Source organism: Echinops telfairi, unplaced genomic scaffold (assembly GCF_000313985.2).
Source record: "Echinops telfairi isolate 266 unplaced genomic scaffold, ASM31398v2 ScPeMD7_3509;HRSCAF=4178, whole genome shotgun sequence".
Lineage (NCBI taxonomy): Eukaryota > Metazoa > Chordata > Mammalia > Afrosoricida > Tenrecidae > Echinops > Echinops telfairi.
The window spans coordinates 17,558,388-17,579,439 of NW_022107407.1; the positions used below are offsets into that span (position 1 = coordinate 17,558,388).

Consider the following 21,052-nt stretch of genomic DNA (forward strand, 5'->3'; position numbering starts at 1 on the left):
CCCTCACCCACTTTTCGGTTATTCATCCCCGTGGGAGGGGGTTCTAGTTTGATCCTTGTGATTGATTCCCTTATCTCCCCCTACCTTCCCTTAATCCTCCTAGTATCTGTACTCTCCTTGTTGGCCCTGAGGGGGTTTATCTATCCTGGATTCCCTGTGTTGCAGGCTCTTATCTGTAGCAGTGTGCATTCTATGGTTTAATCTGCCTTGTAAAGTAGAATTGAGGTCATGATAATGGGATGAAGGAAGCACCAAAGAACTAAAGGAAAGTTGTGTGTTTCATCGGTGCTATACTGGCCCCTGACTGACTCATCTCTTCCCTGTGAGCACTTTGTGAGGGGATGTCCCATTGTCTATAGATGGGCATTGGGTCTCCACTCCATGCCCCACCTCATTCACATTGGGTATGATTTTATTCTGGGTCTTAGATGCCTGATACCTGATCCCATCGACACATCATGATCACACAGCCTGGTGTGCTTCTTCCATGTGGGCTTTGTTGCTTCTCATCTAGATGGCTGCTTGTTTATTTTCAAGCCTTTAAGACCCCAGATGCTATATCTTTTGATAGCCGAGCACCATCAGCTTTCTTCACCACATTTGTTTATGCATCCATTTTGTCTTCAGTGATCGTGTCGGGAACACAGAATGTCAGATTGTTAGCACAAAGTTTTCTTGTGTTGAGGGAGTACTTGAGTCCAGGCCCAATGTCCATCTGCAACCTTAATTCTTAACATAAAGATATGAGTACATAATTCTATCCCCCTCTTGTTATACATATATTTATATATGTACATTCCTGAATTTAGACCTTTGTAAGTGTTCTTTGCCTCCTGGATCTTTCCTCTGTTTCCCTTTTACTTTCCTCTTGTCCCACCATCATGTTCAGCCCTCATTCAGATTTAGTAATTTCTCGCTGCTACATTGATCATGATTAAGCCCCAATAGGCATCCTTATCATTAAGTTCTTAAATGGAAAAATATTCCCTCAAATAAATATTCCTGCAATCAAGTTACAAACATAGTTTTATGACATTGTAACTGACACTTTTCTGACCTAGATTCACTCTGAAAAGATACTTTAAAAAATAATTACAATAAAGTAATAAAAATGAAAATAACTACAAATTCTTCTCTCTCAATATTGAAAGCTGATAAATTACAAATATTTCTTATCTGAAGGAACATCTAAAAAATTCAAGAAGGATGAATCCTCTAGGGATTGGTTAATCTATTAGTTAGTAATCAAAGGTGAATATTATTCAAAAGGATGGAGCGTTAAGAGAAAATTAAGTCAAATTTTTCATTGTCTGAGCCCCAAAGTTTTATCAATAAGCTCAGGTAAAAATAACCACATCCTGGGACTTTTCTGAGGATTACATAAAATACATACAAAGCATTTACATATTCCTTAGTATGTAGTGTATACTCAATTAGTTTTTTTTCTGTGCTTACCCTTCAGCCAAGCTATGTGTATATGAAAGCATGACATGGAATACTTAATAGTTAAAATATAATTTTGACTACTTTGTAGCTAAACAAAATTTTTTAAAAACTTAATTTTAAGAATTTAATTCAAATTAGATTCTAATATGAAGATAATGATGCTTCATTATCTTACAGTAACTCTGCAGATGCTGTACAAGCTAAAAACTTCAAAGGTATTTGAAAAGCAAAAAGTAGTGGAAGGAAAACAAACATGTGAAATTGTAGAGGAAGATCCATATGCCATTCAGATGATTTACTGGTGTCCAGAGAGCAGAATATTCTGTGTGTCGGGTGTCTCTGCATATGTCATCATTTATAAATTCAGCAGACATGAAATTACAACAGAAATAGTGGTAAGTCATTTCAAATTGAACTTTCACACTTACAGTTATTTTCAAAGCACACAATTATCATAATATTGGATTCATTTGTGGTTTTAAGTCATTTGTACTGTAAGATGTAGTCAGTAATCTAGTTCATAGGATTTTTAAGTATTGTTATTATTCTGTACAATAGATTAAAAATAAATAGGCCTAAAATAATTAGTACTACTGTAGTAAAACTTGATTTAAATAATATTTATATGTATAGACTTTTGACAGTTATTGTTTTATCTTATATATAAATGTGACTGATGCAAGCTTAAATTAATATTTTTAAGTTTATCTTTTCTTGTCAACTAATTGTCACAGATTATTATTGTTCAGTTAGGATAAAGTTACTTTCAGTCATTTATATATATATTGGTATTATTTTTTTATACAGGAGGAATAATTATGGGGCTTCATAATCAGTCTTAACCTTTAAGACACTGAGATAATTTAACTACCCAAAATAATGATATTCATAGAAGATTAAATCAAATCTAAATTAATGCACCTGGAGACAGTTATGGGAGAAGGATGAAATGGTCTGCTCCTCTAAAGATTCACAGTCTCAGAATCCTGAAGGAGCAGTTCTACTCTGTCTTATAGGGATCCCATGAGTCAGAATCGACTCAGAGCCAGTGGATTGGATTGGATTTTTCTGATCTTTTCTACCCAAACCATATTAGTCAAAAGATAACAGTTTTCTAATGCGTGTTGGTGCTTAATTGTTTTTAACCTCAACACCTGAAATTAAGTGTAAATCACTCTTTTGTAGTATATTAACTGAAAGCCCAGACTTTGGAATCAAACAACCCTGAATTTTAAATCTGGCTTTATAATTGAATACCTGTATCATTCTTAACAAATCATAGCTCTAGCTAGTCTAAGTAAAATTTCAACACTTAGACAATTTCCGTTTAGACAAAGGGGAAAATAATAATTAAGTAGAAGTAATAAGATAAATTTCATAAGTTACCTGTGAAAATTATATAAAGGCACTATAATATTTTCTAAATATATTAAGTACCCAGTAATCAATAATTATTCATTTTCATTTTCAAGATAATTATGATAATCATTTGAAATTGCTTTATTCACCACTTCATATTGACATTCTTGATAACCAGCTTTTAATCTCATAATGCTCATTTTGACATTGTAAATGATATATTTACATTATAAAATTTTCCTTAATTGAAATAATTAATGCAGTCATACAGTTTTTAAAACATTTGTTAAAAGTTTTTAAAGCTTTTGTTAAAAGAAAAAGGTTTTGATCATTTTTTAATTCCTATTCTGTGGAGGAAAGATGAGAATTTCTACTCCCATGAAAATGTACAACTTACAAATGTATTTGACATAGTGGATGGATAGATTGTGATGAGATATACGAGCCCCCAATAAAATGATATATATTTTTTAAGTTTTTAAAGAAAATGTACAACTTTGGAAACCCAACAGAGCAGTTCTACTCTCCTCAAAAGGTCGCTATGAATTTGAATCAACTTGATAACAGTGAATTTTGGTTTGAATTCCTCTTAAATTATCTTGTGCTTTTATTAGCCATTCTGACCAAGCTAATAAAATTAAATAAGTAAATGCTAAGCTAATGGAGGAATCACAACTTATCAGTTTTTCACACTGTGGTAATTTATGTGTTGCTGTAATGCTAGATACTATACCACCAGTATTTCAAATACCTGCAGGGTCTCCAATGGCGACTAATTTTCAGCAGTTTCCAAACCAAGACTAGAAGATGAGGGTCTGCTTCTCGAAATTAATAGCAGCAGAACATTGTCAGATAGAGGTCCAGAAGATGAATGCCCTGGATGGGAAGGCACTCAATATACAACTGGAGAAGTGCTGCATCCTCAAACTAGAGTCAAACTTTCTGACAAGGATGGAGGATAGCTTTAACGATCTTCATTTTCTGATGTGGCATGACTCAAAATGAAGGGAAATAGCTGTAAACATCTGATAATAACTGGAACATGGAATATATGAAGCATGAATCTTAGAAATTAGAAATTGTCAAAAAATTTAATGGATCACCTAAAAATCACTATTCTAGGCAATAGTGAGCTGAGATTAACTGGTATTGGTCATTTTGAAGTGATCGAACATGATCTACTATATTTAGAATGACAAATAGAAAAGCAGTGATGTAGAATTCATCATCAAAAAGAACATTTCAAAATCTATTCTGAAGTATAACACTTGTCAGTGAGAGGATAATATTTATACACATGCAAGAAGGACCAGTTAATATTGACTATTATTCATATTTGCTCACCAATCACTAATGCCATAGGCAAAGAAATTGAAAACTTCTGAAATCTAAAATTGAATGAACATGAAGTCAAGATGCTTTGGTAATTACTGATATTTGGAAACAAAGTGGAAGAATCTACTTGGAAAGGTGGCCTTAGATGACAAAAAAAGTACTCGAGATCTTATAATAGAATTTTGCAAGATCAACAGCATATTTCATTGTAAATACCATTTCTCAATAACAAAAGTGATGACTATATATGCATGTGCTTCATCAGGTGGACAACATAGGAATCAAATTGACTATATCTATAAGAAGAGTTACTGGTGAAGCTCAGTATTGTCTACTAGAACAAGGTAAAGAACTGGCTGTGGACTAGACAATCAATTATTCATATGAAAATTTAAGCTGAAGCCACAGAAAATTAAACTAAGTCAGTGAGAACCAAAATAGGACCTTGAGAATATCCACCTGAATTCAGAGGTCATTTCAAGGCTATATTTGCTGCATTGAATACTAAGTTTAGATGAGCTGTAGGATGACATCAAGTATAATATCAAGCACTGCATATGCGTATGAAACTTGGACAATGAATAGGGAAGATTGAAGAAGAATTGGGGTATTTGAGTTTATGGCATTAATAAAAATTATTGAAAGTTTATGGCATTAATAAAAAATATTGAAAGTACCACCAGAAGAACAAACAGACCTGTCTTGGAAGAAACACATCGAAAGTGTTCCTTAGAAGTGAAGATTATGAGACTTCATCTTGGGTCCTTTGGGCATGTCATCAGGAGGAATCAGTCCCTAGAAGAGGACATCATGCTTAGTAAAATAGAGGATAAGAGAAAAAGAGAACGACTCCCAGTAAAATGGATTGACACATTGGCTACAGCAATGGGCTCAAATTTAGCAACAATTGTGAGGTTGGAATAGGACTCCACAGTGTTCATTTCTGGTGTACACAGTGTTGCTATGAGTCAGAACCAACTTTATGGCACCTAATAACAACAGTGAAGGAAATAGAAAAGATTATTTTCTTATGAAATATTTACTGAACTAATTCAATGAAATTCGAAATGATATAAAAGTGTTTTGGGGCAGGAAAAAAAAACACTGTTGCCATCAGTTTATTCCAGCTCATAGTGACCCTCTGTGTTAGAGAGAAAAAGCACGTTCCATAGAGTGTCCTTGATTGAAGTCTTTACAGAAGCACATTGCCAGGATGGTTTTGACAGTGCGGTTAGATGGGTTCAAACCACCAACTTTTGGGCTAGCAATCTAGCTCAACTTGCTTGTGTCACCCAGGGACCTACTGTGAACAGTAAATTCATTGTATAAATGAAAATTTGTGTTTTAAATACATATATGAATACACATGCATATATATACACACAAACATAGGGTGTGTATATATCAATAAAACAATCCACTAACCAGCTACTATCAAATTGATTTAGATTTATATATAATCACATGCCAACTTTATACAAACACATTCACATATACATACAGTTTAATTTCTTTCATTAGAGTAACCATAACCAATTTCTTAGTTTAAGTTTATCATAGACTGTTATGATTTATTCTTATCGGAAATAATATTAATTATATATAAAATATCACCACTTAGATGTTAGTATAATTTTGAAATGAAAAATTATTTTACCTTTTAACATTTGAATATTCCCTATATACCATATAATTAACTATTTAATTAATCCACAGTCTTATTTTAAATTGACTTCATATTGAAAATTTCTTGTTACTAGTTACTAAAAATTTCTGATACTTAATTGTGATGCTTTTTTATTATGAAATTCATTTAAACTTCTTTTTCAGTCATTAGAAGTGCGACTTCAGTGTGATGTTGAAGATATTATTACCCCTGAACCAGAAACAAGTCCCCCATTTCCAGATCTCTCATCCCAGCTTCCTTCAAGGAGTCTTTCTGGGAGTACTAACACTATGGCGAGCGAAGGAATAACAAAAGACAGTATTCCATGCCTCAAGTAAGAGTCACTACCAAGCTTTAAAACATTTCTATATGTAACATTTATAATTGCATGAAACTGAGCCAAATAAAATTATTTGTATCTTTTTTACAAGTAATCCATATTTCTTCAAGAAGTATCCCAATTCCTGTAAAGAGTCATGAAAAGATTACAAGGCTTTCATCCTTTAGTTACTTATTCATATACAGTCAAACCTATGAAAGGTGGAATAGGTGTAAGGCAAAACTGATCAGTGAAGAAAAACTCAAATATTTTCCAGTAAAACAAGTGATGGGAAAATGTCCAAGGTGGAATCCTTGCGAGACAGAAAGGCAAGGTAGTTTTGTTGAGTTCTGGCTTTGGCATAGTGATTACACTTGGGCGGCTAACTACAAGTTCAGCAGTTTGAAACCAACAGCCACTCCATGGGACAAAGATGAGGCTTACTACTCTCATAAACAGTTACAGTATTGGGAACACAGAGGGCCAGTTCTCCTCTGTTCTAGAAGGTCTCTGAGCCAGAATTGACTTGATGGCAGTGCATTTTTGTTTTTGTTTTACCCCCAGAAACACCCTAAATGAAATTTGAGTTCAGTAGATTAGGGAAGTTTGACAGGAGAGAAACTATGTCACTTGTTTGATTTTTACCAGTTTCCAAAGTACAAAGAAAAGTTTAAAAAATTGCTATAAAATCATAGAAACCTTATGAAACAAAAACCATCAAAATGTGAAGGAATTGTTTCTGGACATTAACTCCTTATACCTCTGAAGGCACTGTTTTTAATTTCTCAAATCCTTGAAGATCTGTACTCTTTAATTTGTACTATGTAAAAACAGTTTTGACATCCTCAAGGATTCAAACCATTTTTTTCTTTGAGTTTGTGTAGCAAAAGAAGTCTGAAGGGATAAGATCGGGACTATAGGGTGAATGAGGTAATGCTTCCCAATGAAATTCCCATAGGAAAGTCCAGGCTGCCCTGGAAGAATAAGAAATTGCATTCTTTCAAGGGGCAACTTCACTGGCCTTTTTAAAAAATTCACCAATGCAGTTTTAAATTTTCCTAAAACTTCTTCCTAATTAGCATCTGTAAATGTCCTATATTTTCTGAGAAAATCTATCAACATTACTCCTTTGGAATAATTTTTTTTTAAGTCAAAAAAACCTTCTGAGCTGATTTCTCTGCCTTGAATTTAACTGGCCTAGCAGATCCCATCAGAAGTCACTATTTTGATTGGACCTTTTTTTTTTTTAAGCACCATAATGAAACTAAGACATTAGGTAATTGGGGCATAAGGTAATTCTGCTGATAGTCATTAATTTAGGCAGTAGTATAGAGTTTAAAACACTGTTGAGAGAAGCAAATTATACAAGTATAGGCCGGCTTCAGGCTGCAACACATGACTTGTTGACTTATACAGACTATTTAACTCTTAAGTGGCTGGACATTATTTACACAAATATTGGGGGTTGGTGATAAGGCAAAACTTCCAGTAACACTCATTCACAAATGCAAAACCATGCCTGTGTAATCCAAGGACTGTAAATAATAAAACTACAATGTGAAGAAGGGAATGATATCAGTGCTTAAATTGTGAATACCCAGATTAACAGAAGTGCATGGATGACAATGGAAGCCCAAATTCCATTTGCAGGGTCCCCACATATATTAGATCTCCTGTGAATCCCTTCTGATTATAATTGAAGAATGTGAATAGCCTTGCTATACAAAGAGCTTTGTAAAGTTGATTATGGCAGACGTAGTTAGGTTAAAATGGAATCCCTTATCATTTGATCTCCTTTTTGATGAATTTTTAAAGTTGTTACAGTTTTTAATATTTTCTGTTTGAGATTTTTCTGTTTTGTCTAGCCATTGTTGTTGGCTTTTCATTTGTTTACTTGCTTCCTCTTTGTGCTTTGTATGATTTTCTTTATATAAAATCCAGGATAGGTAGATCTATACAGACAGTAACTGGATAGGGACATGACAGGGGAGAATGGGGGAATAAGGAGCTACTAGCAATGAATATAAGAAGAAAATGTTCTAAAATTGATTGTGGTGATGACTGTGAACTATATGCCAATAAAACTATTTAAGGGAAAAATAAATAAGTTATCACAAGTGATTCACTATATTGTAAGAAAGCTAGAAGTCATTGTCCACCTATATCCTGTCCCTGATGTTTAGTGTTGTATGTTTAAATAAGAAGAGTCCATATACATTGGGCCTCCACTCAAGTACTCCCTCAATGAAAGAATACTTTCTTCTATTAAATTGGCATTCTATGATGCTCACCTTCCCGACACAACCGCTGAAGACAAAGCGGGTGAATAAGCAAATGTGGTGAAGAAAGCTGATGGTGCCCAGCTATCAAAAGATATAGCGTCTGGGGTCTTAAAAGCTTGAAGGTAAACAAGCGGCCATCTAACTCAGAAGCAACAAAGCCCACATGGAACAACATATGAGCCTGTGTGATCACAAGGTGTCGAAGGGATCACTGAAGACAAATGGATGCATAAGCAAATGTGGCGAAGAAAGCTGATGGTGCCCGGCTATCAAATAGTATAGCGTCTGGGGTCTTAAGGACTTGAAGGTAATCAAGCGGCCATCAAGCTCAGAAGCAACAAACCCCACATGGAAGAAGCACACCAGACTATGCAACCAAGAGGTGTCGAAGGGATCAGGTATAAGGCATCATCAGAACAAAAAATCTTACCATAGTGAATGATGGGGGGAGTGCGGAGTGGAGACCCAAAGCCCATTAGTAGGCCACTGGAGATCCCCTTGCAGAGGGGTCTCGGGGAGGAGATGAGCCAGTCAGGGTGCGATGTAACAACAATGAAAAATACAACTTTCCTCTAGTTCCTAAATGTTTCCTCCCTGCTCCCACTACCATGACTCGAATTTGACCTTGCAGGTCTGGCTAGAGCAGAGGATGTACACTGGTACAGATAGGAACTGAAAATACAGGGAATCCAGGGCGGATGAGCCATACAGGACCAGTGGAGTGAGTAGCGAGACAGGGAGGGTAGAGGGAGAGTGGATAGGAAAGAGGGAACCGATTGCAGGGAACTATATGTGACCTCCTCCCTGCGGGACGGACAACAGAAAAGTGGGTGAGGGGAGACATCGGACAGGGCAAGATATGACAAAATACCAATTTATAAACTATCAAGGGCTCATGAAGGAGGGGGGAGTGGGGAGGGAGGGGAAAAATGACCTAATGCCGGGGGTTTAAGTGGAGAGAAATTGTTTTGAGAATGATTAGGGCAATGAATGTACAAATGCGCTTTACACAGTTGATGTGTGTATGGATTGTGATAAGAGTTGTATGAGCCCCTAATTAAATAATATAATAAAATGATTTTTTTTAAAAGAGAAGAGTCCATATAAGTCCTCAAGATAAATAGAAGCATGCTTATGTAAACTATATACTCTCGAAGCAGTAAAGCAATTATTTCTTCATCTTTCTTCTAGTGTTAAGACACGACCAGTTCGGATGCCCCCAGGATATCAAGCCGAGCTTGTTATTCAGTTGGTTTGGGTGGATGGTGAACCTCCCCAACAGATTACTAGTCTTTCTGTAAGCTCAGCCTATGGAATGTAAGTACCTAAACATTACTATTATTTCTATTTTATATATAGTATATTATTTTAGTCATGCTAATATATATTTTTTCAGTCACTCTGTCTGATATATTTAGATATTTCTTTTGAAATATTTTATTGCAGTCTTAAAAATGGAAAGAATTCCTTAAAAGTATTTTTACTAGCTTAGTCTTGGTATAAGAAAGTAATGAGGTGTCAACGAGAATAGGTATCAGAAATTCAAAAATAATTAATCAAATAGACGTAAAGGAGTGTAGGCAAAGTGGAAACCCAAAACCCACCTATAAGATAATTAGACAGTCCCTCACAAAAGAGCCACATAAAAGGGATGATATATCCAGGGTGCTGTATAGCACTGATGAAACACATAACTATCCTCTGGTTCTTTAATATTTACTCCCCTTACTATTATGGTCTTAGTTTTGCCTCCTTTATCTTGTGAGACCTGTGTATATTGATTTATATATTTAAGGTCATTCAATGCATGAAATCCAAGATAGATAAACCCTTAAGAAATAGAAATGGGAGTTATGATTCCCTGAGGGTATAGGAAGAGAGGTGGGGGTAGTTGTGGGGGAACCGATAGCAATAATGACTGTTTAACCCCACTGGAAGGGAAACAACAGAATTGTAGGTGAATGGATACATTGAATGGTTGTGTATGGCAAAATAATAATAATATATAGTATAAGGTAATGTAATATAATATAATAATAAGGGCTCCTGGGTGATATCAATGAGTTCAAGAAGAAATAAAATGTTTTGAAAATGATGGTGGCAGCAATTGTACAATAATACTTGGTCGAATTGAATTATACATTGTTAAAATATCTGTAAGAGCTCCCAATAAAATGATTTAAAACTAAAAGAAAGCAATGATTTAAATATAAATTTTATTTGTCCTTTCTTGATGTCAAGGTTGCGATAGTGTTCCTACTTCTGATGTTACTAGAAAGTTGTTCAGCTGTTAATAATATAATGATGCTTACATTATGGTAGATTTTTTTCATTTTATCCTGTTTCTTTTTGTTGTTGTTCACATTTCCTACTTGTTTCCTTGTATCTCATTTTGGATACTTTCTTCTGACTTTCACACATTCCTTTCCAGCATTCACACATCCCTTTTCAAGTTTATCTAATCTACTGGAAGTCAATTTCAATCATTTACATTTTAAGTCTAGACTTTTTGTTTGGTTCTTTTTTGTAGATTCTTGCTCTCTTCTTGATTTTTGAGTCTTGTCCTTTATTTCCTTAAACATGTTGAATATAATAATTTTAAATGTGTGTTCTTCATACCAGTATAATAAAAAGTATTTCCTCTCTTAATATGTTGTTTTTACATGTTTAAGTCTTTGGTCTATGGGGAATTTGTTTAAGTTTGAAACATGAAATGGAGATTAAGCCTTCTGATGACCAAGTGTTATGCAAACACTATCTACTGAACGAGCTGTCTACTATAAAAACTAGTAATAGAGTTTAGTGATGTTACTGGCTATAAGTCAACATAAAAATAAAATGTGTTTCCATATAGATTAAAAAATAAAATATATAGAAAGAAAATGCCATTTAAAATAGATTACGGGGAAAAACATGAACATTGCAGGAATAAATATAAAAAAAGATGTTCAAGACCTCTATGGAAAAAAACTACTAACATTATGATAAAGACCTAAACACAATGGAAAGTCATACCAGTATGTCAAGATTTTTTTATGTGTATCATTATAAAAGCCAGTCCCTTTTCATAAAGGTGTTATCAAAATGTAATGCCTTAAATACAAGATTTTATGATCTTAAAATAATATTAGTTTATCTAATGTAAAATAGATAAACAAACTTAGGAAATTAAAATTAATCATGTTTTTCTCAAGGAAATAAATCCATGACTTAGAAAACCAAGAACAGAACTTCAAATATAACTTTCTACAATGATGGAAAATGATTTGTAATCTATGCTGTTCAAGATGGCACCTATGTAGCCCTTAAAATGAAGCTAGGGTAACTCAAAAAGAATCTTCTATTTTATTTAAATGAAATTCATTTAAATATGAGAGTACTGCCATTTTATATGGTGACAATATCAGGGAGAAAACGATTTCAAAACCAAAATTACTAAATTGGTCTGAATTTTTTAATGCATTCTGAGTGCAGATGTTCCATGAGCATTTATCTATGCAATTATACTTTGTTGTTAGTTGCCATTGAGTGGAATCCAACACATCGTGACTCCACATGTTGCAGATTTCAAGGCTGAAAACTTTTGAAAGCAGGTGACTAGGCCTATCTTCCAAGGTGTTTCTGGTGGGTTCACCCCCAACCTTCCTAGTAGTTGAACATTTAACTGTTTTTTCTACCCGTGACTAAAAATTGTAAGGTATTTTAAGAAAATTTTGCTCTTTGCTTTATAACTTAGTATTAGAGAACCATTTAAAATTTCACATCTAAACCTGTTTATATATTTTGAATTACAATTTTGGCAAGGAAAGTTATTTCTTAAGTAGCAACATATTTCAAGATTAAAAAGTAGAAATATATTGCTTAATATTTGAGTTTTGTTTATTTTATATTTATTTAAGTTCTTATACATTAAAGTTGTTTATAAATATAGAGAACATTAAGCCTTGTTAACAGGCTTAATTCCTCTTCATTTTAGTAGCATTCCACTTTACCATTACTCATCTATCAGTTTGTCATACTGTGTGGCTTGTGTATTGCTGTGATGCTGGAAGTTATGTCCCATGATTTCAAATACCAGCAGGATCATCCATGCCGGATAGGTTTCAGCAGAGTTTCCAGACTTTACAGATTAGAAAGAAGAAATAAGGTGGTCTATTCCTGAGAGAATAACCAATTTAAACATTGTTAATACCAGGAGAACATTATTTGATATAGGGCTGGAAGATAGGCCTCTCAGGTGAGAAAGCACTCAATATATGACTAGGGAAGAGCTTCCTCCTCAAAGCAGAGTCAACTTAAAAACATAAATGGAGAAATAGAATATATCATCAGTCAAAACAAAACAAGGGGCAAACTGTAGAGCTGACATCAATCGCTCATATGCAAGTTCAAATTGAGGCTGAGCAAAATTTTTTAAAGTCTACGAAAGCCAAAATATGATCTTGAGTGTATCAAATCTTAGTTTAGAGAAAATCTTAAGAACAGATTTGACTCATTTAACATTAATGATTGAAGACCAGATGAGTTGTGTGATGACATCAAAAACATTATACGCAAAGAAGGCAAAAGGTCATAAAAAAAAAGACCAAAGTGGATGTCAGAACAGACTCTGAAACTTACTCTTGAATATACAGTAGCTAAAGCAAATATAAGCAATGATGAAGTAAGAGAGCTGAAGAGAAATTTTCAAGGAGCAGCTTTAGAAGACACAATATGACATTGAAAAGTGCAAAAATCTGGAATAAGAAAGTCTAAAAGAGCACGTTCATCAATTCTCTAGCTGAAAAAAATGAAGAAAATATTCAAACCTCAACTTGAAATATTGAAGGATTCTATGGACCAAATGAAGAATGCAGTATCAAGATTGGATGAAGGTTTATTAATAACCTTCAATATGCAGATGACAGAACAATGTTTTCTGAAAGAGAGAAAGACTTGAAGCACTTGCTGGTGAAGATCATGCACTAGAGCCTCCAGTATGGATTGTAAAGAAAACAAAAACCCTCACAACTGGACCAATAGACAACATCGTGATAAATGCAGAAAAGACTTAAGTTGTCAAGGATTTCATTTTGCTTGGACCTACAATCAATGCTAATAGATGTAGCACGAAAAAAGTCAAACAGCAAAAAAATAAAGTAATCAATTAGCATACTGCTTTGGGGAAATTTGCAACACAAGACCTCTTTAAAGTGTTGGACAGCAAAGATATCACTTTAAAGACTAAGGTGTGTCTGATCCAACCCATGGTATTTTCAATTGCCTTACGTGCATGGGAAACTTGGACAATGAACAAGGAAGATTGAATAAGAACTGATGCATTTAAATGATGGCACTGGTGAAGAATATTGACATCACTGTGGGCTTTCAGAAGAACAAACAGACCTGTGTTGGGATAAATACAGCTAGACACATGCGACAGTGGGATCAAACATAACAATTGTGAAGAAGGCACTAGACTGAACAGTGTTTTGTTGTACATAGGGTCGCTGTGAATTGGCACTAACTCATTGGCACCTAACAACAGCAACTTGGGCAAATATTGAACAATGCAGGTAGCATCAAAAGAAGGTGGAATGAACACACAGAATTACTGTATCAAAAAGAATTGGTAGATATTCAACAATTTCAGGGGGTGGCTATGATCACGAATTGATGATATTGAATTAAGAAGTTCAAGATTCACTGGAGGCATTAACAAAAAACAAGGCTCTAGGAATTGATGATATACCAATTGAAATGTTTCAAAAATTGATGTATGCTAGAACCACTCACTAGTATGACAAGAAAATTGGAAGACAGCTACCTAGCCAATCAAGTGAAAGGTATCTACATTTGTACCCATTCACAAAAAAGATGATGAAACAGAAATGAACATTTTACCTTATTTTAAGTATTCCATGGTGCTATTTGAACAACCGCCCCTGGTCTATGTTCAGGTTCTGGATGAGTACAATGAAGTATTCTAGAATTCCTGTTCTTCCATGTTTGTTATGATCCACACAGTTGAATGCTTTTGCATAGTCCATAAAACACAAACATTTTTCTATTAGTCTCTTCTGTCAGCCAATATTCATCTGATGTCAATAATGATAACCCTTATTTCCCATTCTCTTTTGAATCCAGCTTGAATTTTGCTAAAAGCAAGGAGGTTTTTAGGCATTTGCTGATGAATATCAAGGATTGTAGTCATCAGTTTTCATATAAAGAAAAGAACAAGAGGACAAATAGACAACATCATCATAAACAGAAAAGATTCTTGTTGTCATAGATTGGATTTTACACAGATCCATAATGAACGCTCATGGAAGCAGCAGTCAAGAAATCAAATGATGTATTGCATCAGGCAAATCTACTGTAAAAAAAAACCTCTGTAATATGTTAAAGAGAAAAGATGTAGTTTTGAGAACTAAAGTGCCTGACCCAAGTCCTGGTGTTTTAAATCACCTAGTATGGACAATGAGTAAGAAAGATGAGGAAACAATTGATGTATTTGAATTATAATGTGGTGAAGAATATGAAAGTACCATGAACTGTCAAAAGAAAAAGTAAATCTGTCTTGGAGGAAATAAAGCAAGAATATTCTTTAAGAGCAAGGATTTCAAGACTTTGTCTCATATTTTGGATGCATTATCAAGAGAGAACAGTTCCTGAAGAAAGATATCAAAACTGGTAAATTAGAGGGCTGATGAAGAAGAGGACCCTCAATGAGATGGATTGACACAGTGGTTACAACAGTGAACTCAAACATAAAAACAATTGTGATGTTGGCACAGGACCCTGTAGTGTTTAATTCTGTTGTACATGTGGTGATTATGAGTTGGAAATGGCTTTATGACACCTACCAATAACATTTCATTCTATGGATGTAAAAAGTAGTTTTACCCATTCATCAATTGATAGAAATTTTGAATGTTTCCAGGTTTGGGTCATTATGAATATATCTGGTATGACCATCCAAGTACAAATCTTGATGAAACACTTGTTCTATATTGAGTAAATTCCAAAAAGTGGAATTATTTAGAAGTTTGGTGGTGCAATGGTTAAGCACTAGCTAGCAGTGTAGTTCCACCCAGTGACCCCACAGGACAAAGTAATCTACTACTATACAGATTGTAGTCTAGAAAACCTCACAGAAAAGTTCACCTCTATCATCTAGGGTCACTATGAATTAAAATTGACTTTATGACACCTAAAACAAAATAGTAAGCATATATTATGAGTTTTTATTGTGTTTTTCCCCAATCTCCCTCTTATTGTAGATTAACTTCCCTTTCACCTAAGTTAACATGAAGGAAGGGGAAGACACTGGAGGAGACTTAAGAATCAAAGGCAACAGAAGTAAATGTTATTATTTACACAATTCTACAATAACTGATTACAAATAGATGCATAGACAGACCCACAGTCTAAACAGGTGTGAGAGGGAGATTAGGAATAGCTATATAAATATATATAGGTTCAACAGAGGATATTTGTACATTTTTGCTGCAGATATAGCCATGAATGAGCATACAGAGTGAAAAGTTATGAAAACTTCTTAAATACAGGCAAACACTTGGAAGGAATGGGTTTCTGGATCTGAGACATCAAGACCATTCTCTCAGTGGACACCAAGGTCAAATCACATAACATAGTGCACAAAAACAATGTTTTATATTCCATTTGGTGAGTCACAACTGGAATCTTAAAAGTTTGTGAGCAACCATCTGGGGTGAAAGTATTGGTCTCTCTCTGTCTAGAGTAAAGAAAATTGAAAAAAATTGGATACCACCCCCCCAAAAATTAGTCCAATGAGCTACAGGAACATCAGTCTCCATGATCCTGACACCAGAAAAATTAGATGGTGCCTGGCTACCATTACCAACTGCTCTAAAAGGAATCCTAATAGAAGGTCCTGGATAAAGTAAGAGAAACAGTAGAATAAAACTCAACATAAAATTTTAAAAAGATACTAAGTGGGGGAAAAGACCCTAGACTTACTGGTTGGATAAAAACTAATGGAAACCAAGACTATGGTCTTTACTTACCCTTCATAATTCAACTTTAAACTAAAAAATAGGCAGCAGGTTTATAAGGGAAACAATAACCCTCATGAAGAATAGACACCTTACAAAAATCAATCATTTGAGATTAAAAGGTTGACATTTACCAAAGGCCAAAGTTCAGGAGAGTTGGAAATGGAGGAAGAATAGAAAGAAAGAAACACAGGAAGGAAACATGGTAAGTGATGTGGGGATTGCAATCAATGTGAAAGAAAAGGATATGTATTATTGAATAGAAAACTGATCTGCTCTATAAAGTTTCACCCAATACACAATAAAAAGTTTAAAAAAAAGAATTGATGAAAGAACAAAATATAAGACTTATCATTTTGCCTTTTCATCAACGATGTGTGTTTCCAGTGCTCTCTATTCTTGGAAGCATTTAGTAGTGCCACTTTTTAAAATTTTAGTCATTCTGTTGGGCATATTGGTATTTCATCATAGCCTTAATTTTATAGTTACAGTGATTAACACTCAGCATCTTTTAGATACTTGTTTGTTCATTATCTTTGGTGAAATGTCTGTTGAAATATTTTGTTAAAGATGGGAGTATTATTTTATAATTGGTTGTTCTTATATTCTGAACATAAGATATATAATTTTGCAAATATTTCCTCAGCTGGGCTTAGCCTTTTCTTTTTATTAACAGCATCTTCTCTAAGAAAACAATTATTTGTATTTATATTATATACCATATCAATTTTTTATTTTATCCTTTGTGGAATTTTGGTCATTTTTAACTAGTTGATGCTTAATTCAACATTACTATGATGTTCTCCTATAATATATTTTTAGTTATTTTTTATGTAAAGCAGATAAAACTTAAGTTCAATTGTTTTATTTCTAAATATTCAATTATTTCACTACCATTTGTTTTTCCTCCTTGAATTGCTGTGGCAATTTGTTAAGTATAAATAGACAATAAATGTGGGTTTGTTTTTGGACATTTTATTTTATTGCATTGATACTTTAACTTTTTGCCAATACTACTCTGTTTTGATTCCTGTTACATTAGATCTTGAAATTGTATAGAGTTAAGCTTCAAATTTTCTTCATATCTTTCAAAATAATTTGGCCTATTCTAAATCTTTTGCATTTCCATACATTTTTAGAACCATGCTATCAATTTCTTAACCAAAAAAAAATCAGCTGAGATTTTGACTGTGATTATTTTGTACTTATAGATCAATTTGAGGGAAATGGGTTATTTGTACAATGCTGGGTCATCTGAGCACTTAGCAAAGTGTTTCTCTCCATTTATTTTGATTTTTAATTTTTTTCTTCTTTCATTGGTGTTTTATAATTTTTGATTTATAAATATTCCACCTTTTGTTAAATTCACCACCATTTCATCATTCTGATACTATTCAGAACATTTGGTAGTGTATTCTACAAATCTCAACTAAGAAAGTTAATAGTGATGTTCCAAACTATATCCTTATTAACTTTTTGTGTAATTACCATATTAATTATTGAAGAGGATTGATAATAATATATAATTGTGGATTGGTCTATTTCCAGTTCTATTAGTTTTTCCTTCATAAATTTTAAAGCTTCATCATTAGATTAATTTAGGAGTGCTATATCTTCTCCATTGTGTCATATGCATATGAAAGTTGGACATTGAATAAGGAAGACCATAGAAGAATCAATAGATTTGATTGTGGTGCTGGAAAAGAATATTGAAAATGCCATGAACTGCTAAAAGGACAAACTGATGTGTATTGGAAAAAGTAAGGCCAGAGTGATCCGTAGAGGCAAGGTTGACAAGACTTCATCTCACACACTTTGGATATGTTTTCAGGAGCGACTAATCCCTGGAGAAGGACATCATGTTTGGTAAAGTAGGGGGGCAGCAAAAAATAGGAAGGCCCTCAATAAGATGTGTTGACACAGTAACTGCATCAATAGGCTCAACTATAGGAACAATTGTGAGGATGGCACAGGACCATGCAGTTTTTCATTCTGTTGTGCATAGGGTTACTATGGGTCAGAGCTGACTCAAGGTGCCCGGGTAGTGTAATAAATTACTTATTGGGCTGCTAATCAAAAAGTCAGCAATTCAAATCCACTTCATTCTATGGAAGAAAGAAGAGACTTTCTGCTCCCTTAAGATATACAGCCTCAGACCAGAGGAGGTACACTGGTACAGATAGGAACTGAAAATACAGGGAATCCAGGATGGATGAGCCCTATAGGACCAGTGGTGTGAGTGGCAAAACAGGGAGGGTAAAGGGAGAATGGGTAGGAAAGAGGGAACCGATTACATGGAACTGTGTGTGACCTCCTCCCTGGGGGACAGACAACCGAAAAGTGGGTGAAGGGAGAAGTCGGACAGGGCAAGATATGACAAAATACCCATTTATAAACTATCAAGGGCTCATGTGGGAGGGGGGAGCGGGGAGGGAGGGGAAAAATGAGGACCTAATGTCGGGGGTTTAAATGGAGAGAAAATGTTTTGAGAAATGATGTACAAATACGCTTTACACAATTGATGTGTGTACGGATTGGGATAACAGTTGTATGAGCCCCTAATAAAATGTTTAAAAAAAAAAAAAAAAGATATACAGCCTCACATACCACCAGGACTTCTTTCCCCATCCCTTTGCCCCCACTCCCCTAAAAAAGGAAGGGTAAGGCCTAAATATTATATAGGAAGTGAGAAAACATAGGGAGAGGAGATTTTAATATAATATATTTTCTAAATATAGCCTTGGTTTTAGCAGGAATAATAAAAACTAAATTAAATTTTATTGTGCTCACTTCTGAGAAAGATGCATAATCTCCTGAGCTCCCTTTGTAGCAGAACAGAAGGGAGCAATCTGTAAGGGCAGCTCTGTGCATATACTATTTTAAGCCTCCTGTTTATTGCTATGTGAGAGGGACATAGCCAGCCAGAGAATATCACTTGGAAGAAGGTTTAAAAAAACAAGGAGAGGGTGAAGGGAGACAATGGACAGTGTAAGATATGAAATAATAAGAATATATAATTGATCAAGAATTCACAAGGGTGGGAGGGTGTATGAGGGAAGAGGAAAAAGAGAAACTGATACCAAGGGTTCAAGTAAAAAATGTTTTGGAAATGATGGTGGCAACATATGTACAAATATGCTTGATACAATTGATGTATGGAATGTTACAAGAACTGTAAGAGGCCCCAATAAAATTATGTTATAAAAAAGTGGAGAAAATACCTGCCACACGGCAAGAGCCCAGCTCCTGAGAGCCTCTATGTAACTCAGGGTTACATAGATCTGAATCTTGGGAAGGGGCTTTTCAGACATGTTACTTATTTTCTGATGCATAGGGAATGTGTCACTTTACCATAGAAAACTTTTTAACAGATTATTAAATAAAGCTATGTACATCCCATTATTTTTAAAAAGAGAGAGATAAAAGAAAAGAAAATTTACTGCTTCAGAAACTCAAACGGCCAATTCTACTCTGTCCTATTGGGTCACTATGAATGAGAATCGACTTGATAGCAGTTGACCTCTTTGTAATTCTCAATCCTCCCTATTTATTCTACATCATTTTCTTATGAAATCTACTTTGCCTTATTTTTAAAAATTACTTTTGCCTATTCATCCACTCAGGCAATATTTGCCTTTAGTTAGAGTATTTAGACCATTTGTAATAACAGTATCTATAGAGATGGGTTTAATTAGAACTTGTTATTTTGCCTTTGTTTTCTATTAGTATCATCTGTTCTTTTTAAACATAATTGCATATATTTTAATATGCCATTATATCTTTAGGCTATTAGCTATAACTCTAGTTTTATAATGGAGATTTTTTTAAAGTTTTATTATTCTTATATGCTAATTCTAGAATCTATTTGATTTTCAGATTTGTTATTACTTTATTTTTTTACTCTAGTAGTGTGCCATGTTTTTCTTGTGTTTTATTTGCCTGATATTTTATTTCCTGTAATATATTTATTCTTTACTTCTTTTTTTTAAATCATTTTATTGGGGGCTCATACAACTCTTATCACAATCCATACGTACATCAATTGTGTAAACCACATTTGTACGTTTGATGCCATCATCATTCTCAAAACATTTACTTTCTACTTGAGCCCTTGATATCAGCCTCTCATTTTTCCCCTCCCTCCCCGTTCTCCCTCCCTCATGAACCCTTGATAATTTATAAATTATTATTATCTTGTCATATCTTACACTGTCCGACATCTCCCTTCACCCACTTTTTAAAATAATCATTTTATTAGGGGTTCATACAACTCATCACAATCCGTACATACATCATTTGTGTCCAGCACATTAGTACATATGTTGATTTCATCATTCTCACAACACCCGCTTTCCACTTGAGCCCTTGATGTCAGCTCCTCATTTTCCCCCTCCCTCCCCACTCCCCCTGAACCCTTGATAATTTATGAATTATTATTATTTTATCATATCTACCCCATCCGACGTCTCCCTCACCCACTTCTCCGCTGTCCATCCCCCAGGGAGGAGGCCACATGTAGACCTTGTCATCTTTTCCCCCTTTCTCCCTCACCTTCTCTCCACCCTCCCGCTATCACCACTCTCTCCACTGGTCCTAGGGGTTCATCTGTCCTGAGTTCACTGTATTT

General features: G+C 34.4%; 1 protein-coding gene across 3 annotated transcripts in view; it reads left to right on the top strand.

Annotated features, from left to right (window-relative positions):
• The window catches only part of STXBP5L (syntaxin binding protein 5L), a 372,896-nt gene that overhangs the window by 255,786 nt on the left and 96,058 nt on the right, over nucleotides 1-21,052 (top strand). For all 3 annotated transcript variants that reach the window (XM_045294276.1, XM_004709789.4, XM_004709790.3), the window contains exons 15-17: nucleotides 1,624-1,841; nucleotides 5,971-6,140; nucleotides 9,599-9,724. In XM_045294276.1, coding sequence (XP_045150211.1) covers nucleotides 1,624-1,841; nucleotides 5,971-6,140; nucleotides 9,599-9,724 — 514 coding nt within the window. The remainder of the gene's footprint in view (nucleotides 1-1,623; nucleotides 1,842-5,970; nucleotides 6,141-9,598; nucleotides 9,725-21,052) is intronic.